This window comes from Amia ocellicauda, chromosome 17 (assembly GCF_036373705.1).
Source record: "Amia ocellicauda isolate fAmiCal2 chromosome 17, fAmiCal2.hap1, whole genome shotgun sequence".
Classification (NCBI taxonomy): Eukaryota; Metazoa; Chordata; class Actinopteri; order Amiiformes; family Amiidae; genus Amia; species Amia ocellicauda.
The window spans coordinates 17,271,159-17,288,965 of NC_089866.1; the positions used below are offsets into that span (position 1 = coordinate 17,271,159).

The 17,807-nt window shown below is 38.6% G+C and overlaps 1 protein-coding gene across 1 annotated transcript in view; it reads left to right on the forward strand.

Annotated features, from left to right (window-relative positions):
• kremen1 (kringle containing transmembrane protein 1) overlaps window positions 1-17,807 on the forward strand; it is a 46,304-nt gene that overhangs the window by 11,436 nt on the left and 17,061 nt on the right. Inside the window, exons 2-3 of the mRNA XM_066689276.1 lie at window positions 9,652-9,814; window positions 15,826-15,917. Coding sequence (XP_066545373.1) covers window positions 9,652-9,814; window positions 15,826-15,917 — 255 coding nt within the window. The remainder of the gene's footprint in view (window positions 1-9,651; window positions 9,815-15,825; window positions 15,918-17,807) is intronic.

The following is a 17,807-nucleotide window of genomic DNA, read 5'->3' on the forward strand; positions in this document are numbered from 1 at the left end:
AAGAAAAAAGAGAGACTTAGAGCAAGTAAGATTCCAGAAAACTTTGCCAGTTTATCTTTAACGTTTTTGTATGCTGTGTTTTTCTTCTATATGATATAAATGTACATGTATATACAATACGAAGTTTGCATCAGACAAAAACAATTTGGTAAGATTTACAATGTAAGCCACTTTGTATTGACTATGGAAAAGACATTCACATATCATATCAGATCAAATGTATATAAAATCTGATAGCACCCTGGAATTTGGATAGTTTGCAGATGTTGTTTATAATGCTAGACAAAACAAACATACAGGGTTGATTGTAATCTGTAGGGACGTGCCTCAAAAATGATTCCCATAAACATAACGACTTAAACCATAGCGTGAAGAATTGTGTTTCAAGCAGTACATTTACACATTTTAACATTGAATTATTGAATTTTGCCTGTGATTACTTATTTAAATCTTAACAGCTAGTACAGTACAGAAATGCAAAGAAGAAAAATGCACTGAACGTCACTTCCAATGACTTTTGTTGCAAACTCTTCCATTGTGGCATCTATAAGATTGGGGATACTTTATTATTATTATTATTATTATTATTATTATTATTATTATTATTATCTGTAGAAGTAGTAGTAGTCATAGTAGTAGTAGTAGTAGTAGTAGTATACTTTAAAAGGTAATGGTATCATCTGTCAAAAACAAACATGGTGGAATTTCCGTGTTGTTGGTCTCAATGGAAACTGTGATTTTGCTAGTTAGTATTTATGGACAATGTACTGTAAAAATGTCTCCTCTGTAACTTCTCATTGACCGTGAAAAAATACAGAGGCGTAGGCATGTCACAACAAAATAAACTCCTGCCCAACGCACTCTTGTAATGGGTTCGACTCTTATAAAGAGTGTTGACTTAAAAACTGCAGTTTCTCTACATATTGTCCTCCTCTGGGCCCCACAGTGTTATCTAAAACCCTCATGGCAGGCAATCTATTCTGCATGTCAAGAAAGACGTACACATGCCTCAAATGTACTGTACACTAGCTTTAAACCATGAACAATTAACATTCCTAACGTGCCAATAAACCTGAAAAAAAGGGATCTAAAACAGGTGTGTCGGCACAAAAATAATCATGATAAAAACCCTTAGCAGTTCACCCCTTAGAGGTGTTTTAAGTAATCAGTTAACTTTGATCCAAAGCAGAATTTCTAAATTAATGCGATATCTGTAGTGTATGATCTCTCTCTGTGAACTCTTAGGAAGAAAGTATCTGGATTAACATTAAAGCAGAGCCAGGCCTTTATTGTTCGAACTAAAAGGTTTTCAAAGTCTGATACCTGCCACAGCGTACATCCTGATTTGATGCTGGTTTTATTTGGAGCTTCGTAAGCCACTCCATTTTAACATAACGATGCAGTTATCTATCCCACTGTGAGCTCAGACTACTAGTCTAAAATTATAAAGTAATTATCCATAATAATGAAGAGGCCATAATAATAATACTAATAATAAATGGTTATATATATATATATATATATATATATATATATATATATATATATATATATATATATATATATATATATACACTCACCTAAAGGATTATTAGGAACACCTGTTCAATTTCTCATTAATGCAATTATCTAACCAAACAATCACATGGCAGTTGCTTGAATGCCTTTAGGGGTGTGGTCCTGGTCAAGACAATCTCCTGAACTCCAAACTGAATGTCTGAATGGGAAAGAAAGGTGATTTAAGCAATTTTGAGCGTGGCATGGTTGTTGGTGCCAGACGGGCCGGTCTGAGTATTTCGCAATCTGCTCAGTTACTGGGATTTTCACGCACAACCATTTCTAGGGTTTACAAAGAATGGTGTGAAAAGGGAAAAACATCCAGTATGCGGCAGTCCTGTGGGCGAAAATGCCTTGTTGATGCTAGAGGTCAGAGGAGAATGGGCCGACTGATTCAAGCTGATAGAAGAGCAACTTTGACTGAAATAACCACTCGTTACAACCGAGGTATGCAGCAAAGCATTTGTGAAGCCACAACACGTACAACCTTGAGGCGGATGGGCTACAACAGCAGAAGACCCCACCGGGTACCACTCATCTCCACTACAAATAGGAAAAAGAGGCTACAATTTGCACAAGCTCACCAAAATTGTACAGTTGAAGACTGGAAAAATGTTGCCTGGTCTGATGAGTCTCGATTTCTGTTGAGACATTCAGATGGTAGAGTCAGAATTTGGCGTAAACAGAATGAGAACATGGATCCATCATGCCTTGTTACCACCGTGCAGGCTGGTGGTGGTGGTGTAATGGTGTGGGGGATGTTTTCTTGGCACACTTTAGGCCCCTTAGTGCCAATTGGGCATCGTTTAAATGCCACGGCCTACCTGAGCATTGTTTCTGACCATGTCCATCCCTTTATGACCACCATGTACCCATCCTCTGATGGCTATTTCCAGCAGGATAATGCACCATGTCACAAAGGTCGAATAATTTCAAATTGGTTTCTTGAACATGACAATGAGTTCACTGTACTAAACTGGCCCTCACAGTCACGAGATCTCAACCCAATAGAGCATCTTTGGGATGTGGTGGAACGGGAGCTTCGTGCCCTGGATGTGCATCCCACAAATCTCCATCAACTGCAAGATGCTATCCTATCAATATGGGCCAACATTTCTAAAGAATGCTTTCAGCACCTTGTTGAATCAATGCCACGTAGAATTAAGGCAGTTCTGAAGGCGAAAGGGGGTCAAACACAGTATTAGTATGGTGTTCCTAATAATCCTTTAGGTGAGTGTATATATATGCTGGTTTTCATTCTAATTTGAAGAAGTAACTTAATGCCTGTCCACCATTGATAAAGTAGTAGCCTTGTTTCGAAACTTGGTGATGCGAGGAAGCTTAATAGTAATATTATTATTATTATTATTATTATTATTATTATTATTATTATTAATAAAATGCATGACTGGGTTCTGCATCTGCTGATAAATTATAATAGGGGAGACAACTGTAAACACTATTACAAGGAATTAACTGTTTTGTTATCAGCAGCTGATATATCGCGCTCACTTAAACAGAATAAAATTACTCCACTTTCATTTTAACACGCAGGAGGAGAAGAAATGTACTGTAAAGCAACAAAGAAGCATGTTTTGGGGCAGGCTTATCGTTGATCTTCAAGTGGCAGTTATTATGAAGATTGTTTTTCAGGATCACACTTTATAGCAGCACCCCCATGGTGTGCTTAGGCTCCCATTAGCAACTGCGAACCTGTATGTTTTTCACTCTCGCCCTTATGACCTGTAGCTGTCAAAACTGTGACTTCACATCAGTCCTTAAGAACCATATACCGGCTCTCTCTGTTTGAAATATTATGAGATCACATTGTTGTTTGTTTGTTTTTACGAGGGTCCAGCAGGCATTTTAAATATCTCGACACACCTGAAGTCAACTGTCGCATTGGTCTCATCTCTGGTTGGCGGTTTATTTATTTGATCTTCAGATTTATGGCTTTTCAATTACAAAAGAAGATGTAAATTTGACCAACTGTTGCTTCGCATCACTGGAAAAGTGCAACATTAAAAGGAAGCCTAATAGTTGGAGACATTAATAAAGTAAAAGGTGGTTTTATCTCTTGTTTTACAAGTTCAATCTGTGTCTATACTGTTGTAGGTATATAGGAAAGGTATTTATATGAAGTAGATCAGCCCCAAATGCATTTGGTAATTTGGTCCGTGAGACCCCATTAAAAGTGCTTCACAATGAAGTAATTTATACTCCTTAACCCCCTTTTTCCTGTTTGATGAATACACTAGATTACTTGCATTATTAGAAGTGAATGGGATTAAAATGAGATTACTGGAGTATATTGAGTGTGCAATCCTTAAATCTGAAGTCTGTTTCCAACCTATAACATGTCCCTTTTAAGAAAAATGCAGCCAGGAAAGAGGTTGGGACCATTTGAGAAATATTTGGATTAACAAGGATCAGAAAAGTGAATTTAAATTCATTTAGATTGTGGGTGGGGTTCTCTGAAACTCTCCATTAGATAGGACAAGTTGGATTCAGACCATATAGCATTCAGAATTAGTTTCCCACCTCAGCGTCTGTGTGTCTTTGACTCTCCCCCTGATATCAGAAGTGTAATGACACACAAAAACATAGGAAAGGTAATAAATCATTGGAGGTTTTATGGCATGTGTTCCCTCATGCTTGTATAGTTACTAGTACATTATTGATCCAAGGCCCACAGTAGCTCTCTCCTGACAGAAAGACGTGGGCATGCTCAACAATGGTCAAACTGTTCTGCACATAAAATAAATAAAGCAATTCGAATTACTTGAGACAGACAGACATGTTGCCAAAGAACACACAGGGCTCTGATAGTTTTGACACATTTTCACAATATTTCATAAAGAGGTCTGCATCAATCAAGTATTTAATTGTGGGCCAAGTAGCATCTTGAGGCATTTTTCTCTTTTTCTTTTTTTTTCCGAGGTAAAAACATCAAATGTCCGGCTTTGGCAGTCGTGCCCGTGTGCATTAACTGGAGTTTGGCAACATTCAAGTTTTATTCTCTTTCCATTAAAGAGGGTATGTGGGGAGGGTGGGTCATGGGGGGACGCAAATTGGACTTTGGCATTAAGGCTAAATGAAATGCAGTAATGTTTTATATGGGCTACTGAACAATTTGGCAATCGTTCCAGCTGGGCTCGTGGCAAACCTGGCATGAAAGTGAACTATTTTTAAACCCACATGGGGCACCTCATCTTTATTGCTCAGCTGATTCAGCTGGCGTGCCATCCGAATTCCTGAAAAAGCACTGAAACAGTCAGTCAGTCAGTCGGGTGAGATTACGTGGTGGGGTCAAATGAGAATTAAAGGGGTGGTAGGAGTCAGGGGGGCAGCGGGGGGTAAGAGGGATATTAAAACATGAACTATTATCCAACCACAAAATATGATGTTTCCCTTTGTTGTGGAGAGGGTTTCCCAATAGACTGTTTTTAGTGAATATTTAGTTTAGAGTAGATATATGATTTACAACCCCAGACTGGTAGTTGATCTATTTGATATTGTCATTTAGATTTAATAAGAAGGGTATCAAGATTAGGCTTCTGGATTAAATGTTGTGACACCATTTATTTAGCTCATTTCATTACCAGCAATGAAGAGATATCCATGTTTAATTTTCTAATTTATTTTAGTATTTGGAATGGAGCTGCAGACTTTACCAGCAAAGGAGATGACCTATCTCAAGTGTATAAAGGTAAAAAAAAAAAAAGAAGAGGATCAAAATCAAAGCCTAGGAGGACATCATATAATATAAACCTGCACTGGGAAGACTTTACAATAGGATACAGCATCCATCCATCCAAATAAGAAATATTGATTCGTGATTCTTAGGCCAAGATCAAAACACTGATGATAAATTACACTGTGATAGAGTACAGGTTTGTACAGGATTTTCGGGTAGGTCAACGTTTTGATTGGACTGCCCTACCTACAGTGATTTGGTGTTTTGTAGTTACGTTTCAGAATTTGGCATAGATCTCTCCTGCTCTTAAACCTGAGGGTACACACTCAGAGCAATGCTGGACAATCTGTGGAACATGTTAGAGAGTTGCTGTGCCTGTGAAGCACTAGTCCAATTCTCTGATTATTTGTGTTGTCACACAGAGACCTTATAGCTGTGGCCTTTTCCTTCACACAAAACAAAAGCATCCGAACCTGTAATGTGGGAGTAATTAGCAATAGCCCCCCTAAAATAGTGTAGATTGAGTAAATTTAGTATTATTTTGTCTTTTTCTGTTTGATCGTGTCCAGTTCTTTAAAAACACAGGAGCGGTGAAGGCATCCCTCGCATTTTTTCTTCCTTTCTTTATTTCTGGCCATTTGTAGCTTTAAATGCATGGCAAGGATTTTGCCTTTCATGCGGTAGTGGCTCTGTTTTCAATCAAGGCCTCTGATCAAACCACAATAAAGCCATCACATTATGACAGAAGGGAATGATCGGAGGCACGGTTATTACAAACAGAGCCTGAAAAACACCTCTTTTGCATGAAGATTGGGACGCTCTGGGCTCTGTCAAGAAGCTGTTCTCTGAAAGGACATACCATTACCAACCTGAAATCCGTAGACCTGTACTATCCTCTATATTTTTAAATGTCATTTTCCTTTTCATCCCGTGCGTCCAACTGCCACCACTACAGACTTGTTTCACGCTGCCACATCTGCTTTCATCTGTTTCTAGAAGCAAGGCACGCCATTTTATCAACTCGTGCCATTGCAAGGCTTTGGGTTAGCACCAATAATTCAGTCACTAAGCCATTGGAATCACAGTTTCTTAGTTTTTAAAGAATGCATTCAATAACTAGGCTTTGATCTAACACATTCAACTTGCATTTGTTTTTCATTAATTAAATTACTTTTGCAATCCAAATTCCATTTATTTTCAGACTTATTGCATTCAGTATATTCAATTATGAATGAGGTATAGTTTCCTTCTGTTATGTTTTGAGCATATCTCAACACACAAGCTGAAAACTCATCTAAAAGACTTAAAGGCCATCTTAAATATTTGATAGCTCTTGCCTTTTATAGCTTTTCAGCTGGTATATTGACTGACTTCGTGATGCAACTGAAAATACCTGCTTTGTCACTTTCAGGTATGCAACTGTCAGCATGCACTACAACCATAATTAACATGAAGACAAGTAGTTTGCATTGCATTGTGGACTTTGTGGAATTTGTTATAGCAGCCTGTAGCTGACTGATTTAATTAGTCAGTATATCAATACACTGTAACCGTGTCTGTATTCTGTACAGTTAATGCTAGCAACAGATACAAAATTTAATATGAGCTATAATAAACATGTGTCCCAGTGTTGTTGTTTTTTACATACATTAATTATGAATTTCATGCTGTGAATGATGAGCTGTGCTGAATTTAATATGTATTTTCCATCCATGGAGTTCCATTAACATGACACAATGCATTAATAAATTAGAGATTATCTTAGTTTGTAAGAAATTGAATGATTTTAGGAGAGTGTCAAAATCCTTTTGAAAAAACAAACATTTTAGACACTATCACAAAAATAGCATAATCTTGTACATGTATATATAATGACTGAAACACGTCCCGATTCTCATTAGCAGCCGACGATAAATATTCACTATTACTGGACTGATGTGGGCAGAGATGTGAAACCAATGCAAAAGTCATTTTCGGAGAAGAGCAATCATTACTCAGTAATGGTATCATAATTAGGGAAATTAAATACCTTTGTCTCAGTGACAAATTTCAAGGACATGCCTGTCAAACTGGAGTAAAGTCATTGTGAGGAATGAGGGACAACACAAAAACTTCCATTACTTTAATTAAAACTTAATTAAAGTACTTGACAGAGGAATTGTTAGCAGTAAAAGTAGCATGTCACTCACAAAGGTCACCGTGATTCATCGGTGTGCTCGTTCCTGGGGTGTTCTTTTATTGTTTTTAGTATCAAATCCTCCAAAGAGCAAATAAACCAAATTAAAAATATTATTTAAATAACTTTCAAGAAAGTATGAAACTTATAATATTTAATATTTATCTTTTTTCATTATTTGTATATTATCATTTTTATTTCATGGATTGGAGTCACTAAACATTAATCATTAATAGTATAGTTCTGGCAAAACAGAAAATTAGACCATTATATGTAATTTAGTGAGGAGTTGGACTGCTGGCTGGTCACGGGAGAGCTGGGGTAAAATTGGAATACCTTGGCATCCTATACCCACAAGCATGTCGTTTTTGGATGTTTTTTTGTAGCTTTTACAACACTGAGCCCAGCCTGCCAAAATAAATGATTGCAGCTTAAAAGGCTAACCAGTGAAAATCTCCTGTTCAGTTATATATACTGTTTCAGACGGGACGGCAAGGCTACTAATTACTGTTTGCTGCCTGCAAACGCAAGGAAAAGCTTGGCTTGGAGGCAAGAAACAAACCCCCCCCAAAAAAAACAAGGGATTGGTGAACGTTGGCAGCCAGGGTAGCTTATATTTTGGGACTCTCCAGGAGATCTGTAAACAGCCTCCAGGTAGGAGTTCTAGCCCTGTGGCTTTGTGAAGGATTTGCATCCATCAGGTATCGCAGGTATTTGGAAACCACAGAGGTAATGTTTACTGAATGATTTGCAGAGGTGGTGAGGCAGTGCTAGCTGGTGATGACTGATGCACACGATGGCTCAGGACAGAAGAGTGGAAAATGTAGGAGTAGTAGTGACAAGGAGTGGACTTTTCTGAAGCTGGATAGTGGTAGTAATAATATTAGTATAATAATAATAATAATAATTCAAGTTTTGTTTACAGTACCTAGAGGCGTTTTCTTGCTATTAGTTGTCAGAAGAACCTTATGTATTTAATTTGCCTAATGAATAAAATTGATATTTTCAAAAGAAGCTCTTTCCAGAAGGCTTGTCTTCAAGGTGCATCATTTTTCCTAGTTCAAGTTTAATGACATTAAAGGCAATCTAAACATCAGAACATTGTGTTTTAGTCTAGAGTGCTTCTTAAGTAAAAAAATGTGCGGTATCAGATAATAAATATAACTGATAAGTTTCATTTATCCTTTGATACATTTAATTATGCTTTTTATATTTTTGTTTTTTCTCTTCAGTTCTGTTTTTGGCTTCTGGATAAAAAATAAGGGGAAGATTATTGGAATAAACACAAGGCAAACTGGTTTTAATTTAGCACAAAATATGTTGCGTTACAATCTTTGTGGAGAATCGCACAGCCAAACCCCCCAAAGCCTATCTTCCCCTGATTAACTTTATAAGCCTTCAAAGAGAAGGCAGCTAAAAAGCTTTGGAATATCATTATGCAGTGATCTAACCTGTAATCTGATTTTGGAACATCTAAGTCCGACTATGCGCAATAAGGAACATTTTCTGTCATTCTGTTTTCAGAATAGTTCCCACAGTACAAAAGATCTATCATGCCTCGTTTGCAAAAAACTCCCACAGAGTTCTTTCAAAAAGAAAGAAGTCTGACTAATTAATTGTCTTCAAAGACTGTTTGTGCCGAATGTTTATTTTCTTAACAGTGAGCACGGCTTCGTGTGATTTGGTTGTGCAGCTGATGAACTATCAAGTAACCATGTGGTTCTGTTCTTTTACATTTCAAATGCAAGGATGCAAGCATTCTTTTTTTCTTTTTGTTTTGTTTCCCATTTTCTGTTAAATCAAACTGGCAGAGGGCACAGAATGAAAAAAATGCTAATATTTACCACAGTATTACATGTGCAGTGTTGTTTAGTAATGAGGGCAAAGTAAAGTACATATATAGTAACAATAAGGCAGACACAGCAAGCTATGTATTCAAAGCAAATGTGCCTAACTATAATATGAACATCAAGTATCGCATTTCATTTTAAGCTGGTATGTACAATAGTATCTTATTTGACATAGCAGATGTGGTTGAGATCTGCTTTCCCCTAAGATTCATGGTTTTGGAGAATTGGCAAAGGAAAGTTAGGAAAGTTATTTGCATTCTTGAGTCAATAAGCCCATGTCTCCGGCTGTACAGCTGAGGACTGTCACTGTGTCACACACTGGAGCCCTAAATAGACAGGTGTATTAAAAGAATGCACTTTATTTTTTGCAGAGTGTTACACCGCAAATGGAAAAGACTACAGAGGCAAGCAAAACCAGACATGTCTCAAGGCAGGGAAGCCTTGTCTATACTGGAATGAGACCTTCCAGCATCCCTACAACACCATCAAATATCCAAATGGAGAGGGGGGCCTTGGCAATCACAACTACTGCAGGTAAAATGCCAGCCATCATGGCAAAGCTGTAAAATTTAAAACACTGCTGCCTTTAGAGAGATAAAAGGATCACGCACGGAAGCGTGTTGTACAAAAAACACACCTGCAGCATAAAAAAAAAAGATGAAATGCCACATGAGCTCTGCCGGCTTATCGTACGTCAGATAACTGCCTGCATGTAAACAAGGTCTTGGCTAAAATACACCAACATAGGCAGTAATGCTAGTGGGCTCTGGTATTGGGATTATGTGATTTTCACAAAGGCAAAGGGTTAAATGCCTCAGAAATGATTTGTGATGAAAACAAAGAAAGTGTTGGGTTAAATAATCTTATTGATTGCAGTAACAGTTACTTTTTTCAGCTACTCGAAATGAAAGTTCATTCTATATACAATGTCTTCCTAACAATAAATTAGGAAGTCTTAGTTTTATTAAGCTATTCCTACCTGTGTTTCCTTTCTTGTTTGGTTTGTGATTTTTTTTTTTTTTTTTTTTCATGAGATTGAATTTGATTCTACGATGGCAGTTTGGGGTGAACAGGGTTTTCCTTTATGCTCTGGCTTCAGCTTTCCTTTGTAGCAAAGTAGGACAATGTATTGTTCTCAGATTGAAAAAGTTCAAATGGAAGGATTCCTCTCAGGATTTGGGTATAAAAGCTCAGAGATCTAGCACACTACACCTAAGACTGCATATGTTATAACTATTATTATCATAATTACATATATGAGGGGTTCAAAGCATATTCAACCTCTTTTAAAGTCTGAGCTGTATACCTTTTATTGTTTATTAAGCAGGTAAGCAGCTGTTATGGAAATATACCTTGTAGTTTCATCTGCTGTATTTGGAGTATTTTTTACAGGAGTATATTTGACTTCTTATGTATGACTGCATGAAAGAAAGCCATGAACATCCAGTTTTTAGGTTTGGTTAATGAAATTGTGACCTTGGACTCTAAAACTGTGCAATAACTTTGTGGCTCAGGTTCGTTGTGTTGACTTGCTGCCAAGTCCATTCCTCTTGCCTATTGTTTTTAGAGATTCGGAACTAAAATAACAGGAGTGATGAAAGATTTAAAAGAATAAGCGATATATTTTTAACGGCTCCTGTGAAAATCACACTGGTAAGTCATCCAAAGGTTGAAACCCCATTAAGCCAGCAGTTCCTACTGCCTTAAAGAATTCCAAAAAACATGCTTTTCTGCTTTGCTGTCTCCTAAAGATGTCCAGTCTTATTACACATATGGCTGATTTTCTCCACACCCAACTTGTCATAATGCCTGTGATGTCAAATGGTATTTTTGTTCAATATCTCGACTGCATTAACACAAATATAGCAAACTCTTATTAAAGGGGTTATAAAAGGGGCTAAGGCAAGCATAATTTCTCATCAGATCATTTAGCATGTAGCCATGGGTAAGATAAAACATTGCATCTTAATGAATAACATAATAATTTCAAAACATCTGTTTGTAGTGTGATTGTGTTCAAAAACAGATCTGTTTAGTTGTGTTGCCAAGGGAGAGATGACATTCTCACTGTTTGAGCTTTGCCGAGTGAAGCAAGGCAATTTCAAAACAATAGAAACTATACATCAATCTCCCATATGTAGATAATCTGAAAAGTATTTGTGGTTTTCTAATGGAGGTTGTAAGAGTGACAGTAACTGGGTTTCACTCAGACTTGACTAAACAAACTGTGCTTGACATAAGTTATCACCTTGTTTGGCAGGATTTTTTTCTCGGGCTGTAACTCTTGACAAACATTGGATATAAAAAATCAACTCCCAATCAAAATCCATTTTCAGACGGGGCGGCACCTTCGAAATTTCTTGACACGATAAATCCACAGCCTCTGAGATCTATCGTAAATTCTCACTCTCTTAGAAGTTCCTGTACGATGGAATGGAAACTGCTACCTAACGATAACGAGATTTATTCACTCATTGTATGCTGTTTATTATTATTTTCCGTTAGCTGGTCCCTCCCTGGACGTTCAAAGAGGGAGAAGGACACTGCTGGAGTCGTCCCATGCTCTGCAGCAGCTAGCGAGCGCTATGCAGAATAAATATTATGTAAAAATGAAAGGGCAGGCCTGTGAAAACACAATGAGATTAGCCAGTGTGCCGGGTTAGTACAGCGGAACAGAGCCGTCCTGACCTTCTCCCTCAGGAGGTCAAAGTCTCGTAGCTGATGGTGTCTGATTTACAGCCTGGGATCAGAGAGTTCCCAGCCCAGCAGGCAGGCAGGCACTGTCCCATGTTATGGGGTGATAATGACCATTGGTCTGAGAGACACTGGTGGGCACTCTCCCAGGAAAAGCTGGGATTAGAGACCTACTTTTACTACAATCAATCAAGGAGTCCATCTGAACATTACATCCAAACCACCAGGCTGCAGCAGAAGGGGCTCGTATGGTCCAGAGTGGTAATGAAATGGATCTAATTGTTGGTTAGCATTCATGGAGCCATCCCTGTGCCTTAATAAGAGACTGCTTTTCCCCCAAACAATGTCAGAGCCCTCCTCCTTGTGGCGCTGCTTTTCACCACAAAGCCCAAGCTTTTGTTCTTCCTACGCAGTTCTGTTCTGAGTAAGCCTTTCTGGATTTACGTTTCAGAAGAATACAGTAATGTATTCATATTGCTGTCGAATGAGCTCAAATTAGCCTCCGCTGCAGCAGCACAAAAAAATGTAATTCAAACGTATTTTGTGACTTTAGGATTAGAAAAATATTGACTTCAGCAATTTCCTTTTGCTTATTTGCTCCAGATTTTGTAATTTAAGGACATTGATGGGAAATCTAGTTTTCCTATATATTGTGTTTGAGGTTGGAAAGCCAAAAAGCAGTCGAATGGGACTCTATGGATGCTTTAGACAGCATTAAAGGTATTGTCTGGCCTTAGATCCCATGATCCTTTGCAAGGCAAGATCTCAATTGGGGGGGTGCTGTGCAGGTGCTTTTACAGAAAGTGGGCGTCTCTTCTATTGGAGGTTTACAGCTGAGATTCTCCAAGGAAGGGGGCCTGACCTCCTCAAAGGTCTATTGTTGGCTTCCTCATACTGTTTGACATGAAAGGTCTGGCAGCGTAAAAGGACTCGAGCTGCCTTCACATTTCATCTTTATTGCACGCCATAAAATACCTAACTGAAAACACTGAGAAATTGGACAGAGAAAAGAACACTTTAATCCAAAAGAATAAGCCATTAAAGGGCAAGAGGAAATCCTTAGCCTTCCACCCCAATTAAAGTGTAATATATATTCCACTCGATGCGTGCTGAAATGTGTCCTCCATCATTTGACGTCGCTCCCATATTGCGAGAGCATGGAACATCTGTGGTGTAATAGCACTGTTATGTTTTTTTTTTTGTATTATTAAATTCCAAAACCCCGCAAGAGGGGGCGGGCAGCGGAAAAAAAAACCCTACTGCTGTTACTCGAATATATACAAAAGAGTTGGAGCTCTGTAGAGGAATGAGGTTGGAATCGTGTAACCCATGAGGATGAAATTGAGTTAGCATGTGGTTTGGTTCTGTCTTGATGAATAGACTCAACGTTGCCTGGACAGGTATGTTGTTAGCGATTTCTAGGCCCCTCTGTGATTAAATAAATGTACGAGCCTGTGTTTTAATACCTGTTCCGTCATACTCAGCGTAAGTGGATTGTGTCAAGATGTGACACAATAGGACAGGATAGAGAAATGTCTGTTCCTCGCTAGCACTTAATAAAAGCCGGATCTGTGTAAGGAAAGTATGGGGTGTGATCATCCATTGAAGCAAAATGAAAAAAATGACAAGATTTGAGAATCTTGGCCAAGATTTAAAATCTTATCAATGTCCTAATCATTTTAGGGTTTATTTGTCTATGTGTGAATGAGAAGGGTCTTTCAAAAAAACCTGGATCACAGTCCTTACTTTAAAAATTCTGTTCAACCCCAACATTAATAAGTGTTTCCTTAAAAGGCTAGATTGTCTGAAAACAAAACGCTGTTTTTTGTCCAAATATAGTACCTCACCAGTCAAACATGCTTACTCACTGATTTTTACAGACCTCAGACACATTTTCAACACTCTTGGTACACATCTTTCAATCCATGTTTTTGTGTTGTTTCACATTCAAACCACAGAGGTGCAGGTGAGTGAGCTGTCAATCGCTGAGCACCCATGATCTGAAAGGTCCCTCCCTGAGGAAATCAAAGAACCAGTTTTTCACTGACCTTTCGGCTAACTCAAGGACAAACTTTTAAAAGCATATTTAGTCAGCATATCTGTCAATCGACCGCTGCCTCTGCATTTGTAAATGATTGAATGCGTCTTTTTGCATTTCTGAGGAACATTTACACTTGTCAGAGGCAATAAAAGTAGGATGCTCGGCTACAGTAAGTGATTGGGGTGATTGTTACAATTTTGTTCACTTAATAAATTCATTCCAGAAACATTCTCGTGGACTATAAATGGGATAAATCAGCCTTTGGGGAAAAAGTAAACTGAGAAAGCACATGGGCTTTTAGATCTTTTTTGGTCTGCTTGTTTTTTCTTGTATATAGTGCTGACTGCTTTTATTTTCTTCTTCAACTTCTTTTTGTTTTAAAGCTCTTAAATACAAATCCCTATAAATAACCTTCACTACAAGGTGATAGGGAGGCTGATCATGTCTTGGAACAACTGATTAACAGGCTCCCAGGTCAACCAGATTATAGTTACCCAACTGAATGTGCTAACAGCCTTTTTCTAAATTAATTCTCGAGAAATAGAAAACCACGACTCAGCAAGCCTTCTGTCCAGTCCTATTACTCCCTGTCTCTCATATACCTCCAGAGATCACACAATCTCCCACTCAAGCTCAATCTATGAACAAGGTCATGCCTACCATTATAAACGGATTAAGCTGGAAAATCTTTTCTCTCTCTCTCTCGATATCCACATAAAACCGAAGCCAACCTAATCTGATCCTACCCAAGCTATTCCTAAAATTGCCCTGCTTCTCGTGCCTGAAGGGACAGAATAGCCTCTTTCATCCGAGCGTATTCATTCTGCCATTATACAATTTTCCAACCATTTATGTAATGTTAAATGTAGGCATATAAATATATTTACCTCTCAAAGCTTGGGTGTATGGGGTTCTTTCTGCTTTGCCATTCATATTATAATACATTTCTAGTAATCATACCAAAACAATGTTATGATCAAATGAATTACTTTTAAAATGTAATTGTGTAGCAGAGAATTGCAAGCAAAAAGAGATGCATAACAAAAAAATAACTGTCACACTTCACATCAGTTATTGAGGGATCCAATTTCAAACTGAAAACACTACCATTCATAAAAAGACAGCTGGGCTCACCGGCCTTTCAGTGTAATACTTTTAAAGGGAAAGAGACGGGGAGAGGGACAGAGACGCTGGAAAGTGCTTTTTGAAAGAACAAGGAAAGAAAAGGAAACACCCTTCAAATTCCTCACGACAAAAGGAGGAATCGGATCTGAATAGCTGCAGGGGATTTTCTAGTTACTACAATATTATGGCAAGGAGCAAAAAGAGAGGTAATGAATTCTGTGGGGGGTTTAATATGAAGAGCTACCCATAGGAAGAGGTATTCCTGCAGTTCGCAGCTTGTTGAGTTAACCTCTGAAAGGGGGTGATGTTCCCGTGCGACAAGCCTCGCCAGTGAACTCTCCAGATTTGGAGTAGTGAAGGCCTTATGATTAGTAAGGGTTAAGTGTGCTAGAAAACTCAAAGACCACATTGACAGGCTGATTGTAATTCCTCGGTCCCCCCGCGTCACTAACAAAGCAGCTCCCAGCTTGATGTGGCGGTCTTTTCTCTATGCTGTCCGTCCCGTGTTGGCCATGGATGGCTAGGCAGCTAAGAGCCAGGAGGGGAGGCTCATAAACGAGATTTGCCCCTGGGGAAACTCACTGGAGAATTGCAAGAGATAAAGGATTTTTTTTTTTTTTAACGTTTTAATTACTGCCATTATTTTTTTGTTAACTTTTTGTGGTTGTTTGTCCCCTGTCCTCAGAAATCCAGACGGCGATGTGAGACCGTGGTGCTACATCCCAGATCACGAGGATGGCGTTTACTGGAAGTTTTGTGACATTCCCACCTGCCAGAGTAAGTGTCCGACGGATCTCTGTCCTGCAATCACACCTGTTTTTTTTTATAGAAAACAAACAAACTAACAAAAAAGGTTTCTATTGGCCAAATGCACCTGATGAATATAATTTTGATGAATATATTTAAGGTCTTCCATTTACAAATATAGCTTCTGTAAATGTTTTAGGATGGGGGATCCTAATTGCACCATCCCTATTTAAAGGCTTGTGTCCCAACATGCCTGATTTTACATTAGCCGTCGAGGTATGCGTTTTCCATGCAAGCTAACGCAACGTGTGCATGGCTGCTTTTAAGATTGTTCCACACTGAAAATGGAAATTAGAGCTGAAAGCATATTTGCCACAAAATACGAATAGTTCTCTGATTTAGCATGGCATGGTAGGGAGGCCAACTTTCCTTCCCTTGAAGTGTATATTCAACTGTTTTTTATTCCATTTATTTTACAAAAGGTGTGTGCGTGTGTTGCGAGTAGAATCTTGCATATTGTTACAAGGAAAATTAACTTTTGTTATGAACTCTATTCTGATTCTCTGACAGTATATCGGCAAAGACTAGAAAATAATTCAAAATGTTTATTAAAGCAAGGATGTGTATAACGATCGACTAAAATCTTAACTCTTTGTTTTGAATCTAAACTCTATCCTGTTCAGTGAACTTTTGACCATGTTTACACACAATCCCCCTCCCACACACATGCGCACGCACCTCCTTCATTTCAGCAATGACTTTCCATTTTCAAACTGCACCTGTCTGTGCATTGTTCTGAGGAAAATAAGGCCATTAATTTATATTTGCAGTTCATTCTGTAGTCTGACGTTTAGTACTCGAAATAAAGACTCTTTCAGGATTGGGGTATAAGGCCAGATCCCTAACAGGGTTTCCACGATGAGGCTGGCAGTGGAAAAAAAAACCAGGCCACACAACGAATCTAGTGCTTGAGCTGGGTGATTCTGCACCATTTCTGTACAGGCCACCCTCATAAGCAGAATTAACAGTGCTGCCCTCTTGGGTAAGACACCAACAGAGCGAACGTGAACAGCGCTGTCCATTTAATGCGCCACACTGGATGTTTTCTACGGCACAAAACCGCACCAGCTGGCAGACAGGCAATGGCAGAATCTTTAATGAGAGTACGGGCACACAGCAGCCAATTTTAATTTTTAATCAGAGTTACAATTGACCTACTTCACACAAGTGCCCTTTTCATTTGGGTTATGAATCCCCCATGTTAGTCTGAATTACAAGATTAGCCCCTAAGGAAAGTGGCAGGAGGCATTCTGTCTCTCTCCGTCTCTCTCTGTTGGATTAAATGGAATCCTTATCTCCGAAATTTAGGCCATGCATTATTAACAGCCGATTACAACTAAGCGTTTTCCATGTCGTTTTCAGGTTCCATATTGTCCCTCCGCGCCAACAGTTGTAAATGTGCACAGTTTTCTTTCGAACAGTGACTAAATGCCAGACATTCGTTAGAAGTAACTCATCTTTTTAAAGCAGTGATATCTAGAACCGCCGGTACGTAGACACCTTTTCTTGTGTGTGTGTGTATTTGTTTTTTGCCAAATTATATTGATTACAACATCCCATTCATTACCTTGACCTTAATCTCTTATAGAATGCTGGTGTAATTACATAATCCGGCCGCCTTCTCCCCACTAGACAATAGAGAGCATGTTCTTCGTCTTCGAGGCAGTCCGGATCTTGAAGAATTGCTCTGTAAACAATTGCCAACACGATACATTGCTTTCTCGGTCTCAGTGGGATCCCGATCTATTTACAATGCACTACAACAGTGGCACATTTATCTAGCCCACGTCTAGCCCATTAACAAATTACTCGCACAAAATTGCTGTCTCTTGTTTGGTTGGCCAATCAAGTGAATTGTTC